Consider the following 25,413-nt stretch of genomic DNA (forward strand, 5'->3'; position numbering starts at 1 on the left):
CATATGTGTCAAGAAACTTATGTAGATAAGAAGAAGTTGATCGCGTCGTGCAAGTGCCAGGCGACATAATTGTTGCACGGCGAGCCGTGAAAAAAGGAAGGGCAACCAAGAATATGGAAATATATGGAAAATACCGTGAAGACTATTTCTCCAAAGTACACATATGGAAGCTATTTCGGTAGTTGTCAAGCAACGATCACTGTCACGGTGGTCAAAACTGCATCTGTGATTTCCCCTCTTTGCGTTACACAACGTCGGACACTGATCCGTCTTGACGCATGCCGAGATCTCTTACGATCTCCTAAAATCCACGCGTTTCTAATAGAACTGGATTGATCATAGGATTTTCTAACATCGAATTTGTTCTCAAATACGCAAACAAGCATAGCCTGTATATTTAGGTGTGCGAACCATTGCTTGTCGAAATCTTAGCAGAAATTGTTTGCATCCAAGAGACGGATTTCTCGAGTCGTTCATCGTCGCGCATCGCATTACGAAAATACCAGAAAAGTGCGTCGTGAAGAATTTCAAATTCTTTCGTGGATTTGTAAACTCCATCGCGTTTGCTGGTTTGCGGCCGTAGAAAAAGAAGAAGAGGGAAGAAAACGAAAAGGGGTGAGAATGAAAGAGAACAAAGGAGAGAGAGGAGTTACCGTGCGTCGTAGTCGCGGGTAGTCTCGTGAAGATAAAGAGGATGACAAAGGCACGGTGAAGTGTCCAGGCTTGGCTCATAATTTTCCTTAGGCGTCGCGCGACGTGCGACGTGTACGTGTCACCGCGCCGCGACGCACCCGTCCGTCTCATAGCGACTGGAACACCAAAAACGAACCTCTGACTATTTTATTGCCGGTCTCCTGACTCGTGAGATTCCTTCGTTTCCCTCCCTCCCATTTTTTTTTTCTTTTTTATTCTTTCTCATTCCGACTACGAGACGTCGAATACTTTTTGATTTAGCTGCAGTCGACGATTCGAGAATCGCCAGCGTACTTTTAAATATCGCGCGATCTCTGTCTTGTAAAACGAATATCGTTGAATCAAATCGTTGAATTCACGAACGCGACGCATAATGTGGTTTGCCGTTTATTTCGAGGGAAATAGTTCGGTCTAAGCGAACGTCGAAAGTGGGTAGCGAAAGAACGGATGCACAGTCGCGTTTTATTGGGCCAGCACGGTTGACAGCAAGAATGACTGCGCTCGTAAAAGCCTCGTATAAATAAAATCGCCGGGAATATAATTGTTGCTGAGAGCCGGGAACGCTCGTTCTACGTCGAGGTATAGATATAACGCGGTCAGCTGTCGCCACTTCGTACTGCAACACTTTTCCATTGATTTTCGCGGCATTTTCTCGATAAGGCTGTACTGTCTTTTCTTCTCGAATTCCTCCCCTTCTTGTCCATTGAATTCTCCAATAACCGATGGCTCGAGTTCTGCGATTAGTCTCGCGATTTTCACGATGCTCCGCTGTTACGACGCGGTTGCCGTCGGCGGTTGAAACATCAAAAGAATGCAGACTGTTATATCATTTTTATGAATGTTGTAAAAATACAACAAAAAGGAGAGTCGTCGTAAAATTTGAGATATCCGTTTGTTCAGCAAGTAGCCGTTACGCAAAGATGAAAAAGCTTGGTAATTCGGTTAATTCGAATCAGGAGCAGAGAGCAAGAAATTGTTACTTTCGAAGAAAGTAGAAGAAAGTCAGGAATAAGGGGAAGGATCGGGAACTCGCGTTAGGGCGAAATTGTTACTCGACACCCTTGTGTAACGAGAGTCAAGCCGCGGCTATGAACAAGACCAATGTTCCGGCGCATAAAGAAGCGTAGTTTAGCGTGTCCCTGAAAATCGAAACCATCATGACGCCGGCGCCTCTTGCTTATTCTCTCTTCTTGCAATATCGAAACGCCGCGCTTATACTATGTATCACTATATGTTTATCGATCAATTTATAGAGTTTAATCGATCGATGTGATCCGATGCAGACGAACCGGGAATGGTTCGTCCCTTTCGAAAATTCATAGCGAAAACTTGCAACGAGATTCGTTGCCAGTTTTTAGAAAATAAAATTATCGTTTCGACGATGGCAAAATTTCTGGATAACAGATAACGCACGCGTACGTACTTTTAAATTGCCAGGGGTTGCATCCAGAAAACATCGGAAAGCCGTGCTACCGTTTAGAAACCAATGAGCATCTAATGAAGGTGGAGCTTGCCGAGGAAATCTCCACCTACTCTTAAAATTCTCTATTTCTCTCCTCTCCTGCGTGCGTGTCTCCCTGCGTAAAAGGAAGAACGAGATGCGAAATGAGAGAAGAGGAAGGAGCGACAGAACGGGGGGCACGCAAGAGGGCGGGAGGAGAATGAACGAAGAGGAAAGACAAATGAAGAGGCTGAGGAGGATCTTCAAGTACGTTTTAACTCGGCCAAGTCAGTTGGCATCTCGCCGCATCAACTAATACGATGGCTTCGTTTCACGGTTTCACGAAACGATCTTCCGGCAAAGTCGATCGACTAGTTGTGATTTACGCGTGATTCGGATAAAACCAACGCTCGAACTTGAACGAAACGTTACCGCGATCGAACACGCTTCGCAATTTTATAGTGGGTGATCGTCGCATGTATACGTATATTTTCGTTTACGTACGGGACAACGTTAATCTTTTGGCAACATCGTCGTTGGAAACGAATCTTATCGTCGAGAACGTTCGTTCAAAACGATCTTGTCCGTACAGAGTGCTCGTGACGAAGACTTTCTTGGATACTATCATCTATCCGTACAATGACAGTTACTGCGAATTTTATTCGAAAGGATTGAAATAGAACAATCTTTACAATTCGTCAAATCAGACGCGCTTGTTAGATATTGTATTAGATATAATACACGCTTATAGATTCATCCGAGCCTTTGCGCTCACGAGAGATGTTCCTTGCTATTCAAATGATCGACGATTAATGTCACAAGAATCGTAAAACGTCCAAAAGAGCAATTGATTTATAGACCTACAGCGAAACGCTTTCATCGCCAAGCAACGAGTGACAAAATGTACATTTATTATATACCGTTAGCATAAAGAATCGATTTAAAGTAAGTGCGGATCCTACGAGGAGGAATTTGATGTTCGTATAATACGATAATTGGAGCAGTATACGGTTCGTTTTTATTTTATCTAATTTACATATCCCTAGTTGGCGTTCGATGCAAAAGAAAGAAGAAAGGTACAGGTATACGCGTTTCGACCTGAGTTACTCCTTCTTGCAAGAGCCGCAGAAACTGAAACGAATTATAATTGACCGTAACGACCATGATCGCAGCCGTTGATAATATACTCGATAAAAATTTACTGCGAAAATTTTCACTGTGAAAAGCACCTAACAAATGTTAATGTTAGTGTTAAAATATTGAAAACAGTGTTGGTCGTTATTCTGATATTTTAATTGATTAAGACATTTAAAACGTATATAGGGCAACGATAAAGGAGCGTAATATTTGTTGGAAAAGTATAAAACGTTCTCCAAGCACATTGGAACCACATTGAGCCGATTGGCACGTGGCATGAGCCTTAATTACTCTGCCACGCTTCGACCAAGATTTTCAGGAAAAAACTACGCATTCGTCTTCGACGGTCATAAATAATTGTTACGTCTTGAATGAACAGCCTGATTAATTCCTAAAACATTTGTTTCTAAACTGAAAATTAGGGAGCAGGAAATGTTATCTAACAATGTTTTAAGCAACTCATCGACGACATTATCGCGTATTTACTTCAATATGTTCAAGTAATCAATTTTAAGAATAAGAAATATATTTGTGCGATAATCGAAGCTCATAATTTATCTATTCGATTCGATTCGATTCGTTCGTTCATCGCTATTCGACTAAAGAGGTTTATTTCTTAAACGAAAAGAGAACAATGTTGTGTGCAAATTCGGGACAAGAGGAAAACAACAGCGTGATAGTTTCACAAATGACGAATCCCCATACTCCGCAAGATTTCACGGTCTCGCGCTTACTGTCGACACCAACTAATTCGTTAGGTAAGAATCCAGGGTATTCGCGATCGAGACGTTAGGATTCGTACAAACGCTTATGTAACGGAACGTAGAAAATTAAACGCGATTCGTGATCACGCGTTTCGCTGAGAGGCAGGCCCGCGTGTACACGCATGACGAGTTTTCACGTTTAATCCACGATCCACGATGAGCTTGATTCCATCGAAATCACGCATTTCCAGTCATGCTGTTCGGATTATACCGCTTTGATGAATGCTCAAATACAGTGAAGTCATTCAAGAATAGCCGCGCCTGTGCTGCTTCTCTTCTTTGCTCTTTTTCCTTTTTAGAAGCGTTACTTCCCTATCGCGGACAGCATCTTGAAATATTTCGCTCGAATTTTCACTTTCTTCCAAGTAACTCCGTGCAAATAACAATTTAGGCAATCGGTGTAACAATTTGGCCGGCGTGTTGTAGATGAAGTCATTGCGATAAAATGATTGTGGCAAATGATACGCTTATATTTTACAGAGTGCAACGAAAGTTCCACGACACCTACGTGTAGGCGACCCAGAAGGAGTAGGACAACATTCTCGGCGCAACAATTAGCCGCGTTAGAGAGGGTGTTTGAAAGGACGCATTATCCGGATGCTTTCGTTCGAGAAGAACTTGCAACGCGTGTATCTCTATCGGAAGCCAGAGTGCAGGTAATGGCAACAGTATCTTTGAACTTGAAAGTAAGAAAATAACTGAGTGGAATAAGAAAAGAAAGACGTATTTTCAAGTACGAGGTAGAGGCATTCGATGATGATTTTTGCTTGCTGTGGAAGAGAAAAAGTATCGTGGTAGCATGTAAAGGAGAAAAAGTATCGTATCGCTTGGTGGGCCAAGTTCACACATGTTTCTTGGGATTATGGTGGGCAACGTTAGAAGGAAGGCAGACAGGCAGACGGAGGTATAGGAAAGAGAAGAAGAAAAAGTGAAAAAAAGGAAGGAAAGAGGATGGAGGTCGCCGCGGATAGCTAAGCAGAAAATCAGAGGAGACAGGTTGTCAGGGGCAAGGAGCTATGATTAGCTTGGCAGGATAGTTGCGTCGTTCCAGCGGCATCTGTGCTTGGCATACGACGTATGCTGTACCGTATGCTGTACGATACGTCGCGTATCTAGCACGTGTGTGGTGACTCTTACACGGTTGTGCAGAAAGCACACTTTTCGTTTACACGAGTCGATCCATCCACTACTGGTGCTGCTGTTACGTCCCTCGTCTCCCGCTGATGTCTGTCCATTCGTCTGTCTGCCGTGGACTGTACGGTTGCCAGGAGCCGTCACGCTGTCCCGTCTTCACTTGCCGCATCCCTTCTTATGTCCGTTCGTTTCTTCTTCTCTTTTTTCCCCTTCTGTTCGACAATTACGGCTTACCACAATGATATTTTCGTTTCATAGCCTTTAATTAAAATATTTTCGTAAAAATGTTGCCTCTATCTGTTTCAAGATATGTACCACGACGATCTCAAATAGACGCGATTTTCTTCGATGTCAGCGAAGCAAAATATTTTTACTAGTATAAATACTCTCGCGAAACTGAACATTTGGAAATTTTACTCATAGGTATGGTTTCAAAATAGACGCGCCAAGTTTCGTCGAAACGAAAGGAGTTCTGCTATTAACCGAGGCATTTCCTCGAACAGAGAAGTGGAAACCACTTTACCTTTACGACCTATCAGAATAACGCACACGCAGGAAAACAACTCGGATACTCTACAGACTTCTCAGGTAACGCAGTATCCCTACAGCGAATACTGGAGATCGTCGCAACACTATACCTCTATGCAAGCTTCTACCTGCCATGGATTTATCAATGGAAATTTAGGAAATGTCAATCTTCCTCCGTATCATCAAACAGAAATTCATGGGGGACTCGAAGGATCCACGATGAGCAGTTTAAACGCGTTACGATTCAGAGCACATCCATACGGAACCGCGTATTCTGCCATGCACGCAAGCATGTAGCTTTCTCTCTCCCACTCTCTCTTTGCATAATAATATCTATTTTTAAATTTCAAGTGATGGCGATTTATAAAATACCAAAGATTTTAACGGCATCGTTTAAGTCAATGTAAGAAAAAGAAGATGATATAATATAAAGGACCAACAGATCGAACATGGTTGCATAGAAATTAGGATTTAAGCACGAAATACAGGGTAATGGAAATAACTCGAAACGTTATTTTGTAGAACTGAAATAGCTTAATAAATAATAAAAATCATATATGTATTATCTGCTTAATACAAGACATCTATACAGAAAATGTTATATGTTAGTCTACAAAGTTATTATGTTATGTATGTTAATCATAGAAAAAAGCAAGATGTATAAATACAGTGATCGGTCTCTCTCTGTGGAAGAACGGGTCGTGTACTCGTTGCGGCAAGAAATATGTAAAGTTGTAGTCGTAAAACGAATATGTTCACATATAATGTAAGAACATTGGCACAAAATTAGAATATAAATTTCCTAAGTACATTGGTCACACGTATATTCGTTATAACGTTAATCGAGCTAGAACCACGTAAAAAGATTCCAAAAATTTCTGCTTACATATTAGTTATTACATGCTAGTCATCCGTCCAAAAGATCTTAATTATAGAGATACAGTTTAGTACTATACAGTTACTTGTACATTTTGCACAGCATTACTCCAATCTACTTTTGAAGGAACCAAATAAAATGCAGGTGCTATTTTGCTGCCACATGGACATTGACTACCCGCTATCCAACTAAAAGAGCCTAGTTTTGTATTACATTTTGGACAATTCAATTTCCCCTCGACATTGTGCGTTATGTCGGGCATCCAAGCTAGCGGCTCCACAAACAATATTTTTGTACAAAATTCTGCAGGTTGCTGCTCTCGTTTATGTAGCGGTTCCAACAATTCGCGCGACGTTTTTCTTGTACTTATATGTCTCCAGATTTGTCTTTCGTTTGGCATATGTGGCAAAATATTGCTAGCACTTGCTATGATTCTTCTACACTTTTTACAGCGATACACTGTTGGCTCTGGATGTACCGTAGCAAGAGCTGGATCTGATTTTATCAAATCTGCACAATTTTGTGGTAAAATTTTTGCCTTTCGCATCTTATCACCTGCAATTTGTAATTTATACATTTTGAATTGTACGTTAGTATTATCTACTCCAAAACCCATTTCTTCATAAAGCTTCAACTGCGCTAAAAAACCAGCGTTAGGTCCCACAAAGCGTCTCTTTTCTTTTACAGCTTCAAACGCATCATAGAAACTTTTTTTATATTTTTTCATTAAATATGCAATAACAATTGTAGCTGATCTAGAAATACCAAAATAGCAGTGTACCAAAATTTTTTCATTCTGCTGTAGAGAATGATCTATAAACTCATAAGAATCTTCAAAGTGAGTTAAAAGATCTTCGCGTGGCATATCAGTAATTTGTATGTATTTTACAGTCAAATTTGGTAGAAGTCCTTGGATTTTTCTTGGAAGTGGACATGAATCTACTGTGAGTATATAATTTATTTTAGTTTCCTTTAACCATTCGATATCTGTAGCAGCTGTAAGATTCCCAAGGAACAAACCAGGAATAATTTCATCATAGCTCGATGGGCCAGCATCAAAATCTTCTCTAATTAGATTAGTAGTCTCTTTTTGTGCCATGCTGATCACTCTGGAATAAAGAATAGAGCTACGGCATGCATCTTTAATGGCAATTAATTTATTTTGTTAATTATGATACAATATGTATGATACAGAAGATTAAATTGATATAAAATTTCTGAACCAAAATTCACATAAAAAGTAATAACTTAAATAAAATATAACTTCCCTAGAGGTACCAATAGTTGTCCTTGTGTGAAAAGAACGTGGAATATCCAAAATCTATTTACAACATGCTCTAAGTGAAAATTATATTTTTTATTACCTCGCTTAAACGTATTGTAAATAATTGCAGTATTTCTGATTATGAAACTAGTTCTATAAATGTTATTTGAATGATACGAAAAATAAATCGTAACAGTAACATGTTTTATAAAAAATTTTATTTTCTTTTTACGATGTAAAGTATTATTGGTATCAGACACAATATGTTCGGAAATAATTCGAATCTTAATTCTTCAATAATATTACACATCTTTCATCCATTTTGATATATCTTAAATTTATTTTTTTACTTTTACACAACATAACACAATAAAAAATATATCCTACATTCACAAAGGTTTATGCACTAGTTCCAGTTGTCAACGCATGATTACGATGGCGCTTCGGTAGTATATTCACATGGTTCAGTTCTAAATTGAAACTTCTTTTCACAGTGCACACAAATTTGATTTCATGGTTAAAAAAACACTATACCTAATTAGCAAAATCAAACAATCATGATCTAAACTGTACATAAAAATGCAATTAGTATTTTTAACCTTTGTAATCTATCAAAAATTATAATTTCTTCAATGGAATCTTTATGATGGCTTCTTAATGCTGAATAATTTGAGAGACAATATATGCATATTTTTTTATAAACATTTTACATACGTTCAAAAAATATACCATATTTTAAAGATATACATGTTAATATACATGCGCAATATTTTAGCGTATATACACATCTCAATAAAAATGGAGTATATCAACAAAATTGTACCTTCGGCTTAAAAGTGGGCGCGAATTTTATATTATAATATATAAAATATTTAATTCTAAACAATCACAATTGTATGTTTGCGATAAACAAAATTGTTCAATTGCGATAGAAACATAAAAATAAAAGAACATTTTACAACCAATCGTATTATTAGTATAAACAAATATTGCAGTTTGATTTCATTGACTTATATCATCAAAATTTATTTATTTTGTAATATCCTTAAAATCAGATGGTTATGTCATCGATAATGGTATAAGTATCCGAAATACGAAACAAATATCGCTAAAATTTAACGGTTTCTAAAAGAGAAGAATAAAATTAGAAAATGATGGAAGATAATAACAGGTAATTTTCAGAAAATTAAAAATAAATATAATTTAAGTAATCGATCTTTGTACTTTCAAAAACATCACGGAATGTATTGTCCGACCACGTATGCCGGAAGTGACGCGTACTTCGATCTCCACATCATTCAGAAGAGTTGTGAGAATACCGCTTACACAGTCGTGCAGAGCAGTAAGCCTAGTTGTTCCGTGTTTCTCTGATTTTCTCTGTCTCTCCCTCTTCTTCTCTGTCTTCGTCTAGTCATTTCTATCGGTATCACTTGCGTGCGCGCACGTGTGTATATGTAAGTGTATGGGTACTTTTTTGATTTTTAAATAAAACAAGATGCTGATCTCGCAGGAGGTGATCTCAAAAGCGGAGGAAATCGCAGATCAGGTAAATTTACAGGCCACCGTGCTTGATTTATTTCTCTTTTACGAATAAGTCTGCTATTGCAAAGGAACTCGTAATAGAACACCCATAGAAATCCTGTAGGAGCACAGATGTACTCCTGTCAACGTCATCGTGACACGATTCTTATGTACATTCACATATTTTAATTTACATTTTTTTTATTCTTGATTATTTGTTAATATAAGGCTTTTTTAATATTGCTGAATATTGTAAACTTTCCTACATTGTTGTCTCTACCTTACAAAATTAAAGGTTATGCATCAGGATTTATGAGGATATATGCATGTATCCGTTACGAATTCCATTGCTTTCACCGATTTTAATTAGGTGAACAGTTTAGTTTAAATAAATTGAGATAATAAAGATTAAAAGTTATCTAGAACATTAATTTTTAACCTTACTTTATTTTTGTATTTATATGATACTTTTGTTAATAACATTAAATCTGTAAGAAATATTTATTTATTCTGTATAAATTTATTTAGTTTGCTTTATGCAATATTGACAAATATGTAAAATACTAATGAGAAATAAAAGATTTCAAGACATACATATATCACTATATTTAAGTATGAATTATTTATCCATTTATTATTCTTTTCTAACAATAGGTAATTCGCAATGGAAAGCATATACTGCCAACTCTTGCAAGATTATGTCTTATAGCCACATTTTTGGAAGATGGATTGAGAATGTGGTTTCAATGGTCAGAACAGAAAGAATTTATGAACAATAGTTGGCATTGTGGTACTTTCTTAGCTACAATGTTTGTCTTGATTAATTTAATTGGACAACTTGGTGGTTGTGTCATGGTTATTGGAAGATGGAAAGTCAGCATTGCTTGTGGAATCTTGTTTTTCATAGTAGTTCTTCAGACACTGGCTTACAATATTTTGTGGGACATAACATTTTTATTTAGAAACCTAGCATTGATAGGAGCACTTCTTCTGGTTCTGGCTGAATCAAGAGTAGAAGGAAGGTCATTATTTGCTGGTGTACCAAGTCTTGGAGATAATAAACCTAAAAATCTCTTGCAATTAGCTGGTAGAATTCTGTTAGCGTTTATGTTTACCACGCTAATTCGCTTCGAAATATCATTCCTCCAAATCATGCAAGATATTCTTGGAAGCAGTTTGATGGTATTAGTCACTATTGGATATAAAACCAAACTCAGTGCATTGTTACTTGTATTAATATTATCTGCACTGAACCTTTACCATAATGCATGGTGGACCATTCCAGAGTATAAGGCTCTTAGGGATTTTCTTAAATACGACTTTTTCCAGGTAAAATTCAACCATCGTTACCTTTATCAATGTTATCAATTAAAAGTGTTAAATATATATCTCAATTTTTACAGACATTATCAGTGATTGGTGGCCTTTTAATGATAGTATCTTTAGGTCCTGGAGGCGTATCAATGGATGAGCATAAAAAGGAGTGGTAGATGTCATGGTATCACCTGAATATGCATCATTACATTGTCATGATCATTAAGTAAAAACAGTCTCCCATTCCTATTCCTTTATATGCTCAATCAAGTCTATAACAAGTCCATTGTTTATTGGATGAAGAGCGATTCGTTTTGTATTATTCAATTTGGGTAAAGGAATTGTTAAAGTAGAGTTTAAAGTTGATATTTTAAAATACAAATACATGAAATTACAAAAGAAAAAAAAAGTGAAAAACTACAGAATACTACTGTTCAGAAACAAACAAAATGAAGACAACACCAAGACTAATTTATATAATCAATAATGGCATTGTACATATGACACTACATTTATCAAGGAAACAAAATATATTTTTTCTGTGTGTTTTTAATTTTCTCTTCGTTTTTGATCTTGAATCCTAATCGGATTTATGTGCATGAGTTTAAATATCAATGAATTCTTCCTGTAGAAATATATGTACATTTAACTTATTTTATTATATTTATAGGAGGCATAACAATAGAAATATTAGATTTTCGAGATTTTTATACAATTAAATTATTGTAAATAAATATTTCATATCAGATTTTAGTTACTATTTATTTATATAATTTATATTCATTAATTGATGATTACTAATTACTATGTTTTGATCCATTTAATACGTAGTATGTTACAATAATTAATCACAAAATAATCAGTAAGTGAAGTCACATAATTAAATTCGCTTCATAAATAAATAAACAGAACTATGTAAGTAAATAGAAAATAAATAGAATTATGTAATATTATGTTTCCTACATTAGTGTCACTGAAAGATATTAAATAGTATTGTTAAAGAGAAATAATAGACTTCGGAATAGTAAGTATAGATACAGGACAAGATGAAACGGCTGTCGGTTGTTAAGGAAACTATTTTAATTGTAAAATCATTTACGTTTAACCATTGACTAAAATATAATATAGATCTGACATTATATGGGACTTGTTCCACGTTCTAAAATACCGACCTCGAAAAAGATTACAATACTGTTTATGCCCTCTACGATATGCCACGGCGAATATAGGAGTTACGTTACCGACGAGTAACTGAATCGATTCTGGTACGACTACGGTATATCGTGTCATATGTTCTATAATATCGACCATTCAGAGGTTTCATTACGCCCTCTAGAATATAGGAATGATGATCAGGGACAAAAATCAAACGATCTCGTCGAGTGTAGCAATTATTCCGTTTAAACAAGATTAAAGAAACTTCCAATCATCGAATTCATTTATTTGAACGTGAACTGCTATTATATGAACGAGAAATCGTAAGTAGTAAAGAGAATTCTCTAGGCAAGTTCTTATTATATGCATTTCAATTATATGAATTATTTGTCCCGCGACAGGTTCAAATAAACGGAATTCCACATAAAGTGACGCATATTCAACCCAAACATGAAAGTTGATGCAATTAGAAGTAAATACAAAATACTGCGGTCATCGATGAAGGACAGAATAGACGTGATAATGAAATATTTCTGCATGTCCAGCGATCTAAAGGTTTGTGTATATGATTATGAAATCGTAAATTATCAGCGTAGAAGAAATAAAGATTTATATGTATGTATATTACGCGTCTAAAATGTACGTCTATATGGATTAAAGTTAACATTTCAATGTTAACTTTTCGTTCTTTTATGAAGGAAAGGGCAATCAGTGTAAAAGAGGAAATTAAGATTTTGATAAGTCTTTTTTGTTTTATTATTCCGTAATATAAGATACATTGTCCGACAAACGGTTATACAGACGTACAATATCCAGCAATTCGTTTTTTTCATGTATTTTACAGTGACGACGAATGCACTTCCATAGTGTCCAATTTCTTAACTATTTACAAAGTATTAATTGATTCTTATATTTGTTACATGACACCAATTCAAACGATAGGTTCATGGTACTCCTCGGTTCTCCTGTTGTTTGTCACGTTCTATTTCTCTTTTTTTCGCATACGCTCTTTCCTCTCACATCTTTTTACATGTATACTTTTCAAAAAATCGAAGAAACATCGTTACAAACAGTCTCATCGGAAAGCTGAAAAATAAAAGTGATATAGGAGTAAAGAACGAATACGTTTCTCATTTGTTAATAAACAAAATAGATTATTACGAATGCATAAACTTGAGAAGAACAATAGTACAGAGAAAACGTAGCTGCTCTTTTACTTTGACCGTCGTTAATTTGAGATGTAAAATTTGCTAATCAAACAAAGTTGTCGCAAATTCGTTATTCGAGAATGCGCACATACACATACACGCGTATCATACGTACACACATCACCAATTCTGCCACGGCGAGGCAGAAAATAAACAAAATTTTTTCATTTAATCTTCGCCAATAAAAATTATGACACGCAAGTTTCACTATACAAAGATTTACATTCCAGGTGGGAACAGATAATACAAAACTGCTACGAAGTGCACGTAACTATTTCTTCGGATCATGATTATCGTGTACGAGAAATCTTCAATGATATTTCCTATCGTGTTTGTCGTTCTCTTAATTTCTCGGGTGTAGCGTATTGCGATTCACGCTTGGAAACGTGCAACTCTTATTTGGACAAAGTCGATCGAGAGTGAAAATAGAAATTCTAATGTTTCAATAGTACTCTTCTAACATTAAACGTTAACTGTCGGTATTAATATCGTACAACGTTTAATATTATATACAAGGTAATATAGAAAAGTTCAGCCACGTCGCTCGATTCTTAGGGGTCTCTATTAGCGACATGTTCGTTAATTCCAATTACCATTTTTGATGACATTTTCATATTAATTAAATGATATTTTCGAAGATCGAGTTTCGCTCGTAGAAACGTCTAGCTGCGTTCGAATTACAATTACGTTGAAATTTTGTATAGGATTCGCTAGTACGGAAGGACGGCAGAAGCAAATCCCGCCGATTCGACGAACGCGAACATTGAATCAGCCATTTCCATTCTTTTTCTACTTTTCAATGTTCTTCCTATCGCTAATGGTTTAGTTAATTTCTCGTTTGAGCAATCGACGAACGTGTACTTTGGTATTACGTGTTCCTTTTGAAAATTCTAGTTCGCAGAAAATACGCAAATTAGTTATAATCCTATACGACACGTTATCGTTATCGAAGAAACGAAATTAATATTTTTCGTCCTTTATTATTTTGATTTCACTGGTTTTCACAGAAACTTTCGTTCATTTGTATAGAGATACAAAGCAATTTGCAAGTACCATTCTAGGAGATTCAAGAGCCCTTTTGTATAAACTCGTTTGTTATTAATTGAGAATATGTTGCGGTGTAATTGACTTTATACTCATTGACAGTATTATCGTTAAATATGACCATCAATGGAATTCAATGGTACAGATGAATGTTTTCGAAAACTTTGAATTCGAATGTTTAATAAATTATCAATGCTGATTATTATAACGTTTTAAGTGCACGTAACAAAACTATGAAATACGTGAAATTGATTGACAAAGCACCAAATCTCTGCCATTTCTTTCTTTCTTTTCTCTCGGAGAAACTGCGGTTTATTAATCAGAAATCCGTTGAACATGTTCTTTTTTTTTTTTTCTCGCAAACTGTCGTACTAAAGTTTCGTGGTGGTCGACGAGTACTTTGAGTCGAGTCATATTTCCCTGAGGAATGAGGAGAGAAACCAGAACGCAAGGGCGTGAAATCAGGAGACACATAAGAGGAAAATCTTATAAAATAAGAAAAGTCGAATTGGAGATTTCTCTAATGGGAATTCACATTGAAGCTGAAGATAGCGTCACACGAAGCAAATTGCTTCTCTTTGTAAGCTATTACCTTGTAAACTTCATAATTGAATTTTTATGTTAGTTCTCAGAGATAAGGTAAAGAGATGAAGAAACAAAATAAGATCTCTTTCTTTTTAACGTTTCGATGAGCAGAAAGAAACAACGGCAATAAAACTTAAGAAAGGAATTTCTTAATGAAATTGCCATCTTCATGGAATACTTGTTGTATAATTTCAATACGAAGTACGAGACTGTATATGTTTATCTTTGATTCATAGAACTGAAACGCGCCGCCTTACGTTCTGGTATCAAATTTTATATAATTTACAAATGGGTACAACTGGTCTGTAAATTCTTCCTTGGTATATCTTCTTAACCTTCGCTTCGAGTACTACGCGCATTTTATTTCTTCTCTATCAAACCAACTGTAATTGTGTACGATTTCACCGATGGCAGCATTTATCGTTCGAGAAATTGTTATTCCATCAAAACATTCTACGATAATATAACAAAAGGAAAAGAACTCGTTGATGTGATTTTTAATTCCATCTAACTTTCTCCAGAACTACTTTTTTTTTTTGTTATATTTAGTATTACATGAAATTATCGGTAAGTTCAATAATACGTATATCCAAAGGTCATACGAATCGAAGAAAAGTTACAAGTGGCTTGCCGCAACAAATTGTCCAAGCGTCAGCTTGGAGAAACGCGTGTGGCCCTTCAAAATGAATGGAACGAGTGCGAGGAAGTTTGCTCGGTCAGCCAGGTTGGATCGATGGCTGGATGGTCCGGTGCAAACACCAAAGCAAACTTTGTCTTGGCTACCGTCCACGATTCTCTATCGAATCACCAACAAAGTGATAACGATAACTCTAGCAACTGCTCAAGATAATATCGATTGTCATTAGACAACGTTACGAAACTCGCTTGTCTATTTGTTGCGCAACCAGAACGTACGATTCGGAATTCGTAGTTTCAACGTTATTGTTCGTCGATCGTTCCAGTTTCCCCTCTCTTTTTTCAGCGTAAAAACTTTTAACTTTTAACGTTCTTACATCTTATGATATGTTACAAGAAACAGAAAAACACTCGTTTAGGTTGCTACTGCACGCGGTTCATTCGTCGCTGGTACAGAACAGACTATGCGTTAGTTTGGTTGCGGTTCGATCTTTTGCAGGCCAGATTATTCAGTTCTTTCGTCGAGTAGCATTTCGTTATATACAAGTTTTTATAACGTAGCTATGTTGTGTTTTGTTTAATATTCAAATAAAATATCTGAATAAAACATACGAGATACAGAAGCTTGAACGTGCATACGACACATGCATATGTGAATAGTTATTTGTTATGAATAATTCATAATCTTGGAAACAATTCTAGCGATCGATCATCCCGATAGCTTCCATTTTTTCATATTAACGAAACGAGTTTAATTAACAAATGTAAATTATGCTTATCTGATGTGGCGCAACTATGACGTGCAATAGTACAAAGAACTGTTTTCTTACGCAGAAGAGAGCAACCTGTAAGTGAGTTATACGTTTTTAAAGTCTGCTCGATACTTTGACGAGAGTAATATTTTACAGCTAATTTACAGCTATACATTACGCACTCCATAATCTCATACTCTATCACGAATATACCGATATTAAACAGTGTGAATAGTTTTATATGCGATACTCTTAAAAATTAGTGCCTAATCGCAACAGTATTTTAGTTATTGTTCTTGAGCACAGAATTCAAATATGATTTTCGTTCGATTGATTTCTGCGTCTAGTCAATGGCCGCACGATGGTACATTAAAAACAATTGGCGTTTATCTTTCAAAGTATTACCTGGTTTTGTAAAATCATCGCATAAATAATTGTTCGAAATATTAAAAGATATAGAATAGTTCGAGTAAAAGTCGGCAATAAAATAGATATGTACAAAAGTTAAACTTACATTGAAACATCGTCCGGTTCTTTTAGAAAAATGTGTTTGTCATAAAATATACTTACAGATATATGTGTGTATATATATATATAACGATTTACTTATTTTCATATCAATTTTCCTGGGTAATACTTACTTATTTTGGCAGTGTCGTTATGAAAGAATTGTTAGCGTATGAATAATTGATCAATGATGGTGCAATACATGTATAAAAGAGTGACGTACGAATGAACGTTTCATTATGCACTACACGACTAGACGCATCAATCCACTCAGTTACATTATGGAGAAGAATGTGTTTATTTTATGAGCGTTTAAATGCAGAAATATAAAAACTGTTACGAATTTCTATCTAAATAGGTGTGTAGAAATATTAAGTCGATCTCATAATAAGTTAGAATGTCATTTCCAAGTCATAAATAAATCACTGAAATGATCAAGACTGCTGAATAAGAGTCGCGAGAAACTGTATTTCTGATCCCATGTTGCCTTCTTATTAGACCAAAGAACCAAAATATATTTACAATTATGTACCTGTTGGTGTTGCATGTATATGTACAATCTTATATTATTCGATATATGTATTTGCAAAATAATCCTCTCTTTTCCGTTTATTCTTATATTCGATAGCTGTTTAGACGAAAACACGGATTTCACATTCTACTAATATGGGATGAATGTTCATTAAGAGTAAACCAGAATTAACGTAGGAACGTCTGCAGGAAGTTTAGGAATTTCCTAGAACATTTAGGAAACACTTCGTATATCCCGAGGATATCTTACTTAGAACTCGCATAATGTAATTGCTGGTCTTATTAAACTTGATATATACAAGCATATGTATTATATATCTCGTCGAATTGGACCAATCTCATTTACGTCACCATTGTTTCGCTTGCTTTGTTTATCGAATCGAGTAAAATGTATTTCATCAATATTTAACATATTTTCACGGAAAGAAAGTTTGCTAATTCGTTAAACTTCTCTCGCAAATACATATTTATTTGCGACATTGGTTTTGATCCAATACCAATTTTTATAATTGACGGCGTTTGAAATTACACGTATTATACGTATGTATTCTAGAGAGAGAAAAAGTGCGAAATAAACCACTAATCAGGAAAATAACGTTAATTCGTTCGTTTGTCTTAAAACGAGAATCTCTTTCGTCTCGTTAATATTGGAAACGACATTCCAACCGTTTTCGAACATCGTCGCGTACTTTCTTTGAAATTGCCGCATCCATCGTGTGCGACGAAGATTTAAGACACCTCATTTATGTCGTACTTCGTACGCATAAATATTCGTTTGCACCGAATAACATTAAATCCCGGCAACTCTACGCGAAGACAGTCCATCGATCGCTAACGATATATCTATTTCTTCGAACGAATACCTGGAAACGTTTTTCAACCGAAGGATCTTCCTACGTGCGAACCATCAGTTCCTGTTACGAAAATGTGAATTTATGAAAAGAAAGAGAAAAAATATATGGAGGATAACGAGTTACTATTTTCGAAATAAATCAACCTCGAAACCGGTATCGACGGTCGTATCGATGAAAGCGTTTCATCCAATTTCCCCGTCAATCGTCGAAGCGCACACTATGTCACTGTGATTGAATGATTACCTCTCTATTTATAATATATACGATGTATTAAGGGTACCTATCAATCTCGAACAGCGTCGTGTTCCACGAGAGCGTTCTCGAGAACGAACCTATCTAAACAGGTCGTCCTTTGCTTCGTTATTTCTATGCAACATACTTGTCCGACTACGAGAAGACAAAGTTTTACATTTCGGTGTTTTCTTCAACCTCTTCGTCGACCTTCGGCAACATGTAGACACCAGGAATCGGCGGAACGTGATCTTCGAGTTTCAAAATTGGCTTGCAGTCTCTAGTGACGTCTACCTGATTGAAAGAATCCTTTAAGATATTAATTTCGTTCTCATGGGTGAACAAGTTGGTTGGCGGTTCTGTTCCACATATATCGTTGTCATCGGTGCCGTTCCTGTGGCACAAGTTGCCAGACGGAAATTGTCACGAGGTTAACGTGAGAGGATCGCTCGATAGTTCGTCCACACTCGGGCTGGCTTTCACTGGTTCTTGTTTCTCCGACTGATGGCTAAGCCTGTGAACGATTTCATCGTGCAGGATGTTGAAGCACATCGCAGTCAGCGCCATTCCAGACATTATGTAGAAAGAACAGAACCAAATGGTTACGTTCCTCGACTCGTAAAGGCTTTGGCGGGGATAGGAACCGGGAACCATATCACCGAACCCGATCGTGCTCAGGCTCATGAAGCAGAAGTAACTCGCATCTACAGTTAAACACGAAACACCAACTTTAGTTATATAATACCGTGCTACGTGTATCGATATTAGATCGTGCGCTTGTAGGACATAATTCAATTAGGCGAACAATTTTTACAACATAATTTTCAATTAAATACACGATCGTACCTAACTAAATTGGCTCGTTTCGATGATTATTTTCGGTACGAAAAACTTTTCATCGAATTAAAAGTAACCGTGTAATTCATATATATACATATATAGATATAAATTACACGTTACTGGTATAAAATTATACATTACTGGTATATATATAGATGATGCGACTTTAAAAGTGGGGTTAAAGCATAAATCTTTTAAGAGAAATCTCTTTTCCACGTACCCACAAAGGACCAGCCGTCTAACTTGTGCAGAGTAAAAGCTCCTGCCACGATGTAGCAGAGCATTGCACCCAGACAAATGCTGATTGGTGCGAGTATAGTAACGTTGGGTCTGTCACCAGAGCCAAGACTCGACACTTCGTCCTTCGGGCTGGTCTTAATTTCCACTGTGCTCGTAAACGTTGACGCGTTCGCACGAACGTAAAAGGGTTCCTGCAACTGCAATTGCTGCTGCTGCTGCGCCAGTTCCTCCTGCTGCCGTTTCTTTCTCATTCGCCTTTCTTTCTCCTGCATTCACGCCAATTTCAAAGCAATTTTTAAGATTGACAAAAGGCAGACACTTTTCTATTTACTTCGGCAATATCTCTGTGAAACGTTGACCCTGTATCGTTTTACGAAAATCTACCGCGATACTTTTCTCGCCTTTTTCCCGCGAGATATAAAAGAATTCGATTCGAGAAACGATTACGATTTACGCACTCACCTCCATTCTTCGTTCATCGTAGCAACAATAGCCACAATTCGAACAAAGGCAGCAACAAAGAGCACGAGTGAAAACACCTCTGGCGCATCTGGATAAAAGGCCTCCGGCACTTGATAAGTAAACCAAGGTCAAAGGAATACCCAGACTAGCGTAGCCCGTGGTCGCGATTTTACCCCACGTGGATTTTGGAGCTATGCTGCCGCAACCTGCAACAACATCGTTAGCCGTTTCAATGGAAATTCTCGTTCGTTTTAATCTTTGATTAAAAAGAATCGAATCGATTAATCCTTTCTATTAATATAGAAAAAGTAACAAACAGAATGAAATCTATGGGTTAAGAAGAGAGAAACATATAACGTACAAATGGATCTCGGCAATTTCCACCGTTACACCATTTTCACGTCCTTTGGTCTACTTAAAAACGATACTCGCTCTTTTCAGGATAGAACCTCATGAAAGTTCAATAATTTGATATCGCCAGCCGTTTCTACCGACAATTAATCGTAATATGAGGGAACAGAGGTCACGAAATGGGTGTTCAAATTTACATAGAGAGCGAATGTCGGTTAATATCTCGTAAGCTGGTCGAAAAAAATATAGTGGTCGGTGAAAATGAAGAGCCGGAGAGAAAAAGGCTAGACATTTTCCGATAGGTGAGAAACGAAGTTGGAAAAAGCGGAGGCGCGAATCGATCGGGCTGACGCCGCTTAAGATAATGGATCGCCTATTGGAATTGCTGTGGACCGTGCATGATAGCGGCTTCGAGTGCATCGTCGATGGAACTGTAGTCGTAGAAACGTCGCGAAACTACGCGAAAGCCTATTCGTCACTGTCGTTTCGCCTTATCATTCACGATGGTGTGACCCTTTTCGTACCTGTTATCTGTTACCATTTGTTAGAGACCACGCCAGATTGTCAGCTCCAGTTTTATTGGTCTAGTGGCAATAGTATGGACTCGGGGCATTCGGTTGGTAGAACGAATCTGTCCATCGTTCATATCGGATATGTTTCTTAGACTCGAGATCTCGATCGGACGTTGTAACTTATCGTTTGGCTAATCATAGTGTTGTCGTTGATTTAGGTATTTACTTTGGAACGATCGAAATATCAAACGTAAAATCCCAGATTATCACAGAATATTTAGAGATAAAACGAAGAACGTGCGAAATATACGAGACGTATTTTTAACAGTTTGCACATTTCATTTTCGTAGTCATAAAAATTCAATTCTCATGTAAAAGGTACTAATATATAAAGGTACCAATACGAAAGTACAAGTTGTATGAAACTTGATGTACTTGCATCTAATTAATTAACACAAACATTTTTTCTAGCCACTGTATGTGACGTGATAAATAGAGATCTTCGAGTAATCGGAACACGAATTAAAAAAATAAGAAAAACAATGCGAAGGTTTAATATCCAATATGTTTATATCTGGCCGACGAATTCTATCGTCAGTTCTTCTCTGTTTCGAAGTTTCTTTGCAGTAGCGGAGAGAGTTACGTGGTCGCTATTCAAATCGCGAAAATGCAGGGAAAGGAGGGCCATCTTTTATTAAAATATTCGATATTGCGTCTGTGCGGGAAACGGTAACGCAGTGGGATCGTTCGGAAAAGATATTGAAAACAATCTGTGACGTTCGATAGTACGAAGACAATGGAAATTTTAGGCATCTTGAGAAATTTCTTTATGCGAATCGACGTACGATGTTTGTCGTGGGAATTCCGATACAATTTTTACGTTATTTTTACGCGTCGAAACGCTTTAATTATTCTTCCTTGTCGCGTATGTTAATGCCGTAATTATTGTTAGATTGAAAGGGTTCGCGTGTTAATCAGAGGTGTTGAAGAAACTTAATGTTCGTCGAGCGACGCATATTCATATCCGATTTTCTTAATGCGAGCTGAATACATATGAGATGCTATGCATATTTATGCAGATTTTCTGATTAAAGTCACGCAACAGACTTCGCAAGTGTGTTAGTAGAAAAACTTGGCGGAAGTTTTGAAAGTTATTGATTCGCCGGCAGATAAATGCATATCTCAAACAAATACCCTTTTTTTTTAAATAATGGCACCCTATTGGAACTAATAAATAAATAAATAAATATATATATAAATTAAAATTAATTTAAGAATATTTGACATACAAAAATAAATGAACATGGTTGGTAATAAAATACCAAGTCCACGTTGTACGATACTAAGTTCGGTTATGGTAAAAGAAGTTAAATGTTAATGCGATAGGTTCGTTTCTGTTTGTTACGATACGAAGTGAGACTCGAGAATCTCGCGTGAAAATGTTCAAGTTCGACAAGCTGTTTGGTCCGTTTAAATCCAAGTCCAAGTTCAAGAAACTTGTCTACAGTGACTTCGTTATGTCTGACAATTAGTTAGACTCCCACCTATTTTCAAGTAACAAATTCCATCTTATAAATCTGTGTCATCGTCATCGATCCTTTTTAACAGAGGGAATGAAACAAAGTTTTAAGATTTTTTTGTGTAGAACTTGTGCATCGCATAAATCAGCTTCGGCAAGCATCTTGATCCTTTATAAATGCGAAGATGTTAGAAGCAAATACTTCGATTGGATACCACTATGCTGCAGGATCTCGTAAAGCACAGAAAGTTCAAGACACTCTACTTAGCTAACAATAAGTCGAACGTCTGCTTTCAGTTTTAAGTACAAATGCCGTAATTATCGGGAAACTGTTAGTTTCTCGAACTTTCAGCAACTTTGCTTCAATCTTCGATTATCGAAAATGAATCGCGCGTTTACAAATGAAAATATCAAGTGATTTTTTACCATCATGCCAGTTTTATACTAACGGACAAATATAAACTGGGAAAACGAGTCATATAATTTTTTAACGAACAACCTTAAAATTATATCATTAACGAGAGATAATTAACGTGTAGCCGTGTACAAGATATATCTCTAAATACAATGCGCGGACTGTGAACGACGATACGCAAGAGTTGTGAATTAATACGCAAGTTTTATTCCATATTTGCAAATTAACGATCAACGATATTTAGCTGACAGTAACAACGTACGACGAGAGATCAATTAAACGTTCTTATGCCAAGTTGCGTGCAACGTATCGATAATCAAACTACGGAAACGTTGTGGAAAACAGGATGACACGATGTTGCGAAGTAAAGTTCGCAACAACTACTGCTCCTGACGTTGTGCTGCATCTCTGTAATGCGCGCTAAATAGATCTGCAAGTTTCGCCACCTTTCGTAAATGTTACGCCAACCGAAAGTTTTCATCCGTTAATGACTCCTTCGAAGAACTCGAAAGCATCGTCGTAAATCGTGATACGATAGTAATGATGGCTGCCTGAATGTTTCGTTTCGACACGAGTTCAAGAGAGCATGAACGTTTTAATTGAACTTCAAGTGGAACGTTTCGAAATGCAACGTCGAGTGAAATAGCTGCTATTTAGTCGCTAGATGTGTCCTCGTTTTAACATGTGCGAATACTTCAGCATTTATGCCATATTAATTTACGGCTGTAATCAAAATATTATTAATGTATTTTAAAAGAGCTGCAGAAGCATTTGGCCTTCGTTACACACGTGTATTTATTATACGTTCGATTTAATCATTTGCAACGTGTATCTCTTAATAACTTAATGCGAAAGCAGGGCAAAATAAATGTCACACATAAATGGACAAGCGAAATTTTTATTCTAACACTGTTTCCACAAGTTCTTGCTCGTTCTGTCTTTCTTACAGTTTCTTTCTACAGGATGGTTGATTTCGTACTTATCATTTTACGGTTGTGTACATTAGCGAATTTAGAACGGATTCTCGTAATTGCTCGTAATAGGATCTATTAGCTTAATTGACCGCTAACGCTATAATTGCGAATTACGTTATTAATACGATCGATCCTTATTTCCATTGAAATTACGATACGCTGTGTTTTAATACGCTAGTCTATATGGTATTACCACGCTAGCTTCCCGATTATTTAAGTTTCGATAAAAAAGTTTCTTACTATTTGTTCATAATTACTACTAAGATCGGCATTAGAATTTTAATCTACAAATCGTTTCGTTCTACAAAAAGTCGAACCATATCTATTCTTAGAAATAACAGAAACAACGAAACGTTTTACTTTGTGCGATGAATCTCCGGTATTTCTACTGAAATCGTATTAAAATCGCATCAGCGTTGTCGCGCAAAGATCGTCTGTTTGTGCTACTGGGAAAAATACCCTGAATTACCAGGTGACGAGACAGGGTACAAGATGCATGAGTGAACGCCATCATCGGCTAAATAAATATGGCATAAATTGTCTGTAAAAAAAAGTATCTTCGAGGTCTTTAAACTTTAATCTTCGACGCAGTTTGCTGTAGAGTTCGTAGGGTAATATCTCGTGTTATTAATTGCCACCTTCGGTTCGCTAATAAATTAACGTCGGTTTCTCTGTTTTTCTTATTTCAAAAGTATCATCCGTGAATAGGTGGGATTACGTGAAATTCTCTCGTCACGGGATTCTCGTTATCTAACAACGTCGACTGTTTATCTGGTTAGAAACGCAAGTCTATGGACGATTGTTCCTTTACTTTCGAAAGGCTGTTATTCTTCCATAGCTGTCAAAGTATTTTTCTCGCCAGAATCTCGGCAAACGAGGAAACAACTTTTCATTCGTCGCTTTTCAAAGACAGCATATTACATCCAGCAACGTATAAAAGGGAAAAGTGGAATATAGAGAGGGAGGATAAACCTGGACGATGTAACGAGATGACGGTATCACGATAAAAAAGGTAACAGACACGAAGCACGCGAAGCGGAACGGAACGAGAAACGGAAGAGAGACTCCGGGGATTATTTATTTTGCACGATGACCGCAATCCGCGGCTGCATTTTCCGCGAGACGACCGACCAAACTGTCTGGAAAACGAACAGAAATTACATCGGTAAAAAATAATAAATATTGGCTACACGCCATTGATTAGGCTTCTGACTAATTTACGTCTGTACGATCAGCAGCGAAAGCATGATAATTCGCAATCTTTCGATACTATCGACGTATCGTCTTTGACTCGTATACGCGACGTGCTTTGGCAAGAAGGTGTCGAGTTCTGGACAAATTTTCACCCTTTCAGGTTTTTTGGCCTTTTTTATCTTGGTCTTTATCTTTTGGCCTTTTTTTGGTCTTTTTTTTGTAATTTATGGAATGCTCTGTGCAAGGAAACCTTCATCTCCCAGCATAACTATTGACCTCGCAATACGCAGTCAAAACGATGTAATATCAGAGAATAGACAATCATTTGTTGCATTGATAAAAATTGATCTTCAAATTGGTTTCTAAATGTAGTATCGTCAATGGAATATACTGTTATTATATCCTGATATTTGTGATTTATTTATAACGAATGGATTGTACAAATATAGACAGAAAAACGATGGTAGATTAACATGAACTAATCGCAATAACACGCTACAATCTAGACAACTCTCGACACAACGGATCCAACGTTCTCCTTCACGCGGACCACACTCTCTCGACAACGCTAGCAACGCTATATTCTACAACGCAACTCGTACCCCCTGACCTCTCGACTTATTCTCTCCGACTTCCAAACTAAAAACTGCTCTCGCATGTCTTTTGTTTTCCCGTAGACCCACCACACACGTGTCCCGCGACCGCTCGTAGCCAAGGCCACGTAGGCCTT

The 25,413-nt window shown here is 36.8% G+C and overlaps 4 protein-coding genes across 15 annotated transcripts in view; 2 read left to right on the forward strand and 2 right to left on the reverse strand.

Annotated features, from left to right (window-relative positions):
- Nucleotides 1–2,306: 2,306 nt before the first annotated feature.
- LOC122577967 (dorsal root ganglia homeobox protein-like) lies at nucleotides 2,307–6,105 on the forward strand. 2 transcript variants are annotated; one of them, XM_043749733.1, is made up of 3 exons: nucleotides 2,307–4,029; nucleotides 4,516–4,691; nucleotides 5,673–6,105. In XM_043749733.1, exons 1-3 carry the CDS (start codon nucleotides 3,906–3,908, stop codon nucleotides 6,102–6,104), a joined length of 732 nt encoding a protein of 243 aa, XP_043605668.1. In that variant the 5' UTR covers nucleotides 2,307–3,905; the 3' UTR covers nucleotide 6,105. The 2 variants fall into 2 exon arrangements, with proteins under 2 accessions (XP_043605668.1, XP_043605669.1); XM_043749734.1 differs by having other exon boundaries at nucleotides 2,338–4,029; nucleotides 5,593–6,105.
- A 130-nt stretch (nucleotides 6,106–6,235) lies between these two features.
- LOC122577961 (dual specificity protein phosphatase MPK-4) lies at nucleotides 6,236–8,255 on the reverse strand. Of its 4 annotated transcripts, XM_043749722.1 has the most exons (3): nucleotides 7,939–8,219; nucleotides 7,595–7,683; nucleotides 6,236–7,516 (listed from the first exon to the last, which is right to left on the reverse strand). In XM_043749722.1, exons 2-3 carry the CDS (start codon nucleotides 7,671–7,673, stop codon nucleotides 6,648–6,650), a joined length of 948 nt encoding a protein of 315 aa, XP_043605657.1. In that variant the 5' UTR covers nucleotides 7,674–7,683; nucleotides 7,939–8,219; the 3' UTR covers nucleotides 6,236–6,647. The 4 variants fall into 4 exon arrangements, with proteins under 4 accessions (XP_043605657.1, XP_043605655.1, XP_043605654.1 ...); XM_043749720.1 differs by lacking the exon at nucleotides 7,939–8,219 and adding an exon at nucleotides 8,226–8,255 and having other exon boundaries at nucleotides 6,236–7,683; XM_043749719.1 differs by having other exon boundaries at nucleotides 6,236–7,683.
- An 885-nt stretch (nucleotides 8,256–9,140) lies between these two features.
- On the forward strand, nucleotides 9,141–11,226 carry LOC122577965 (surfeit locus protein 4 homolog). Its single transcript, XM_043749728.1, has 3 exons — nucleotides 9,141–9,384; nucleotides 10,014–10,688; nucleotides 10,763–11,226. Exons 1-3 carry the CDS (start codon nucleotides 9,334–9,336, stop codon nucleotides 10,847–10,849), a joined length of 813 nt encoding a protein of 270 aa, XP_043605663.1. The 5' UTR covers nucleotides 9,141–9,333; the 3' UTR covers nucleotides 10,850–11,226.
- Nucleotides 11,227–18,408: 7,182 nt separating this feature from the next.
- The window catches only part of LOC122577958 (TWiK family of potassium channels protein 18-like), a 361,683-nt gene continuing 354,678 nt past the window's right edge, over nucleotides 18,409–25,413 (reverse strand). For all 8 annotated transcript variants that reach the window (XM_043749715.1, XM_043749711.1, XM_043749709.1 and 5 more), the window contains 3 exons: nucleotides 19,719–19,924; nucleotides 19,237–19,522; nucleotides 18,409–18,880 (listed from right to left, as the gene is read on the reverse strand). In XM_043749715.1, coding sequence (XP_043605650.1) covers nucleotides 18,600–18,880; nucleotides 19,237–19,522; nucleotides 19,719–19,924 — 773 coding nt within the window. In that variant the 3' untranslated portion in view covers nucleotides 18,409–18,599. The remainder of the gene's footprint in view (nucleotides 18,881–19,236; nucleotides 19,523–19,718; nucleotides 19,925–25,413) is intronic.

The sequence above is a fragment of the Bombus pyrosoma genome, linkage group LG3, assembly GCF_014825855.1.
Source record: "Bombus pyrosoma isolate SC7728 linkage group LG3, ASM1482585v1, whole genome shotgun sequence".
In the NCBI taxonomy this organism is placed as follows: domain Eukaryota; kingdom Metazoa; phylum Arthropoda; class Insecta; order Hymenoptera; family Apidae; genus Bombus; species Bombus pyrosoma.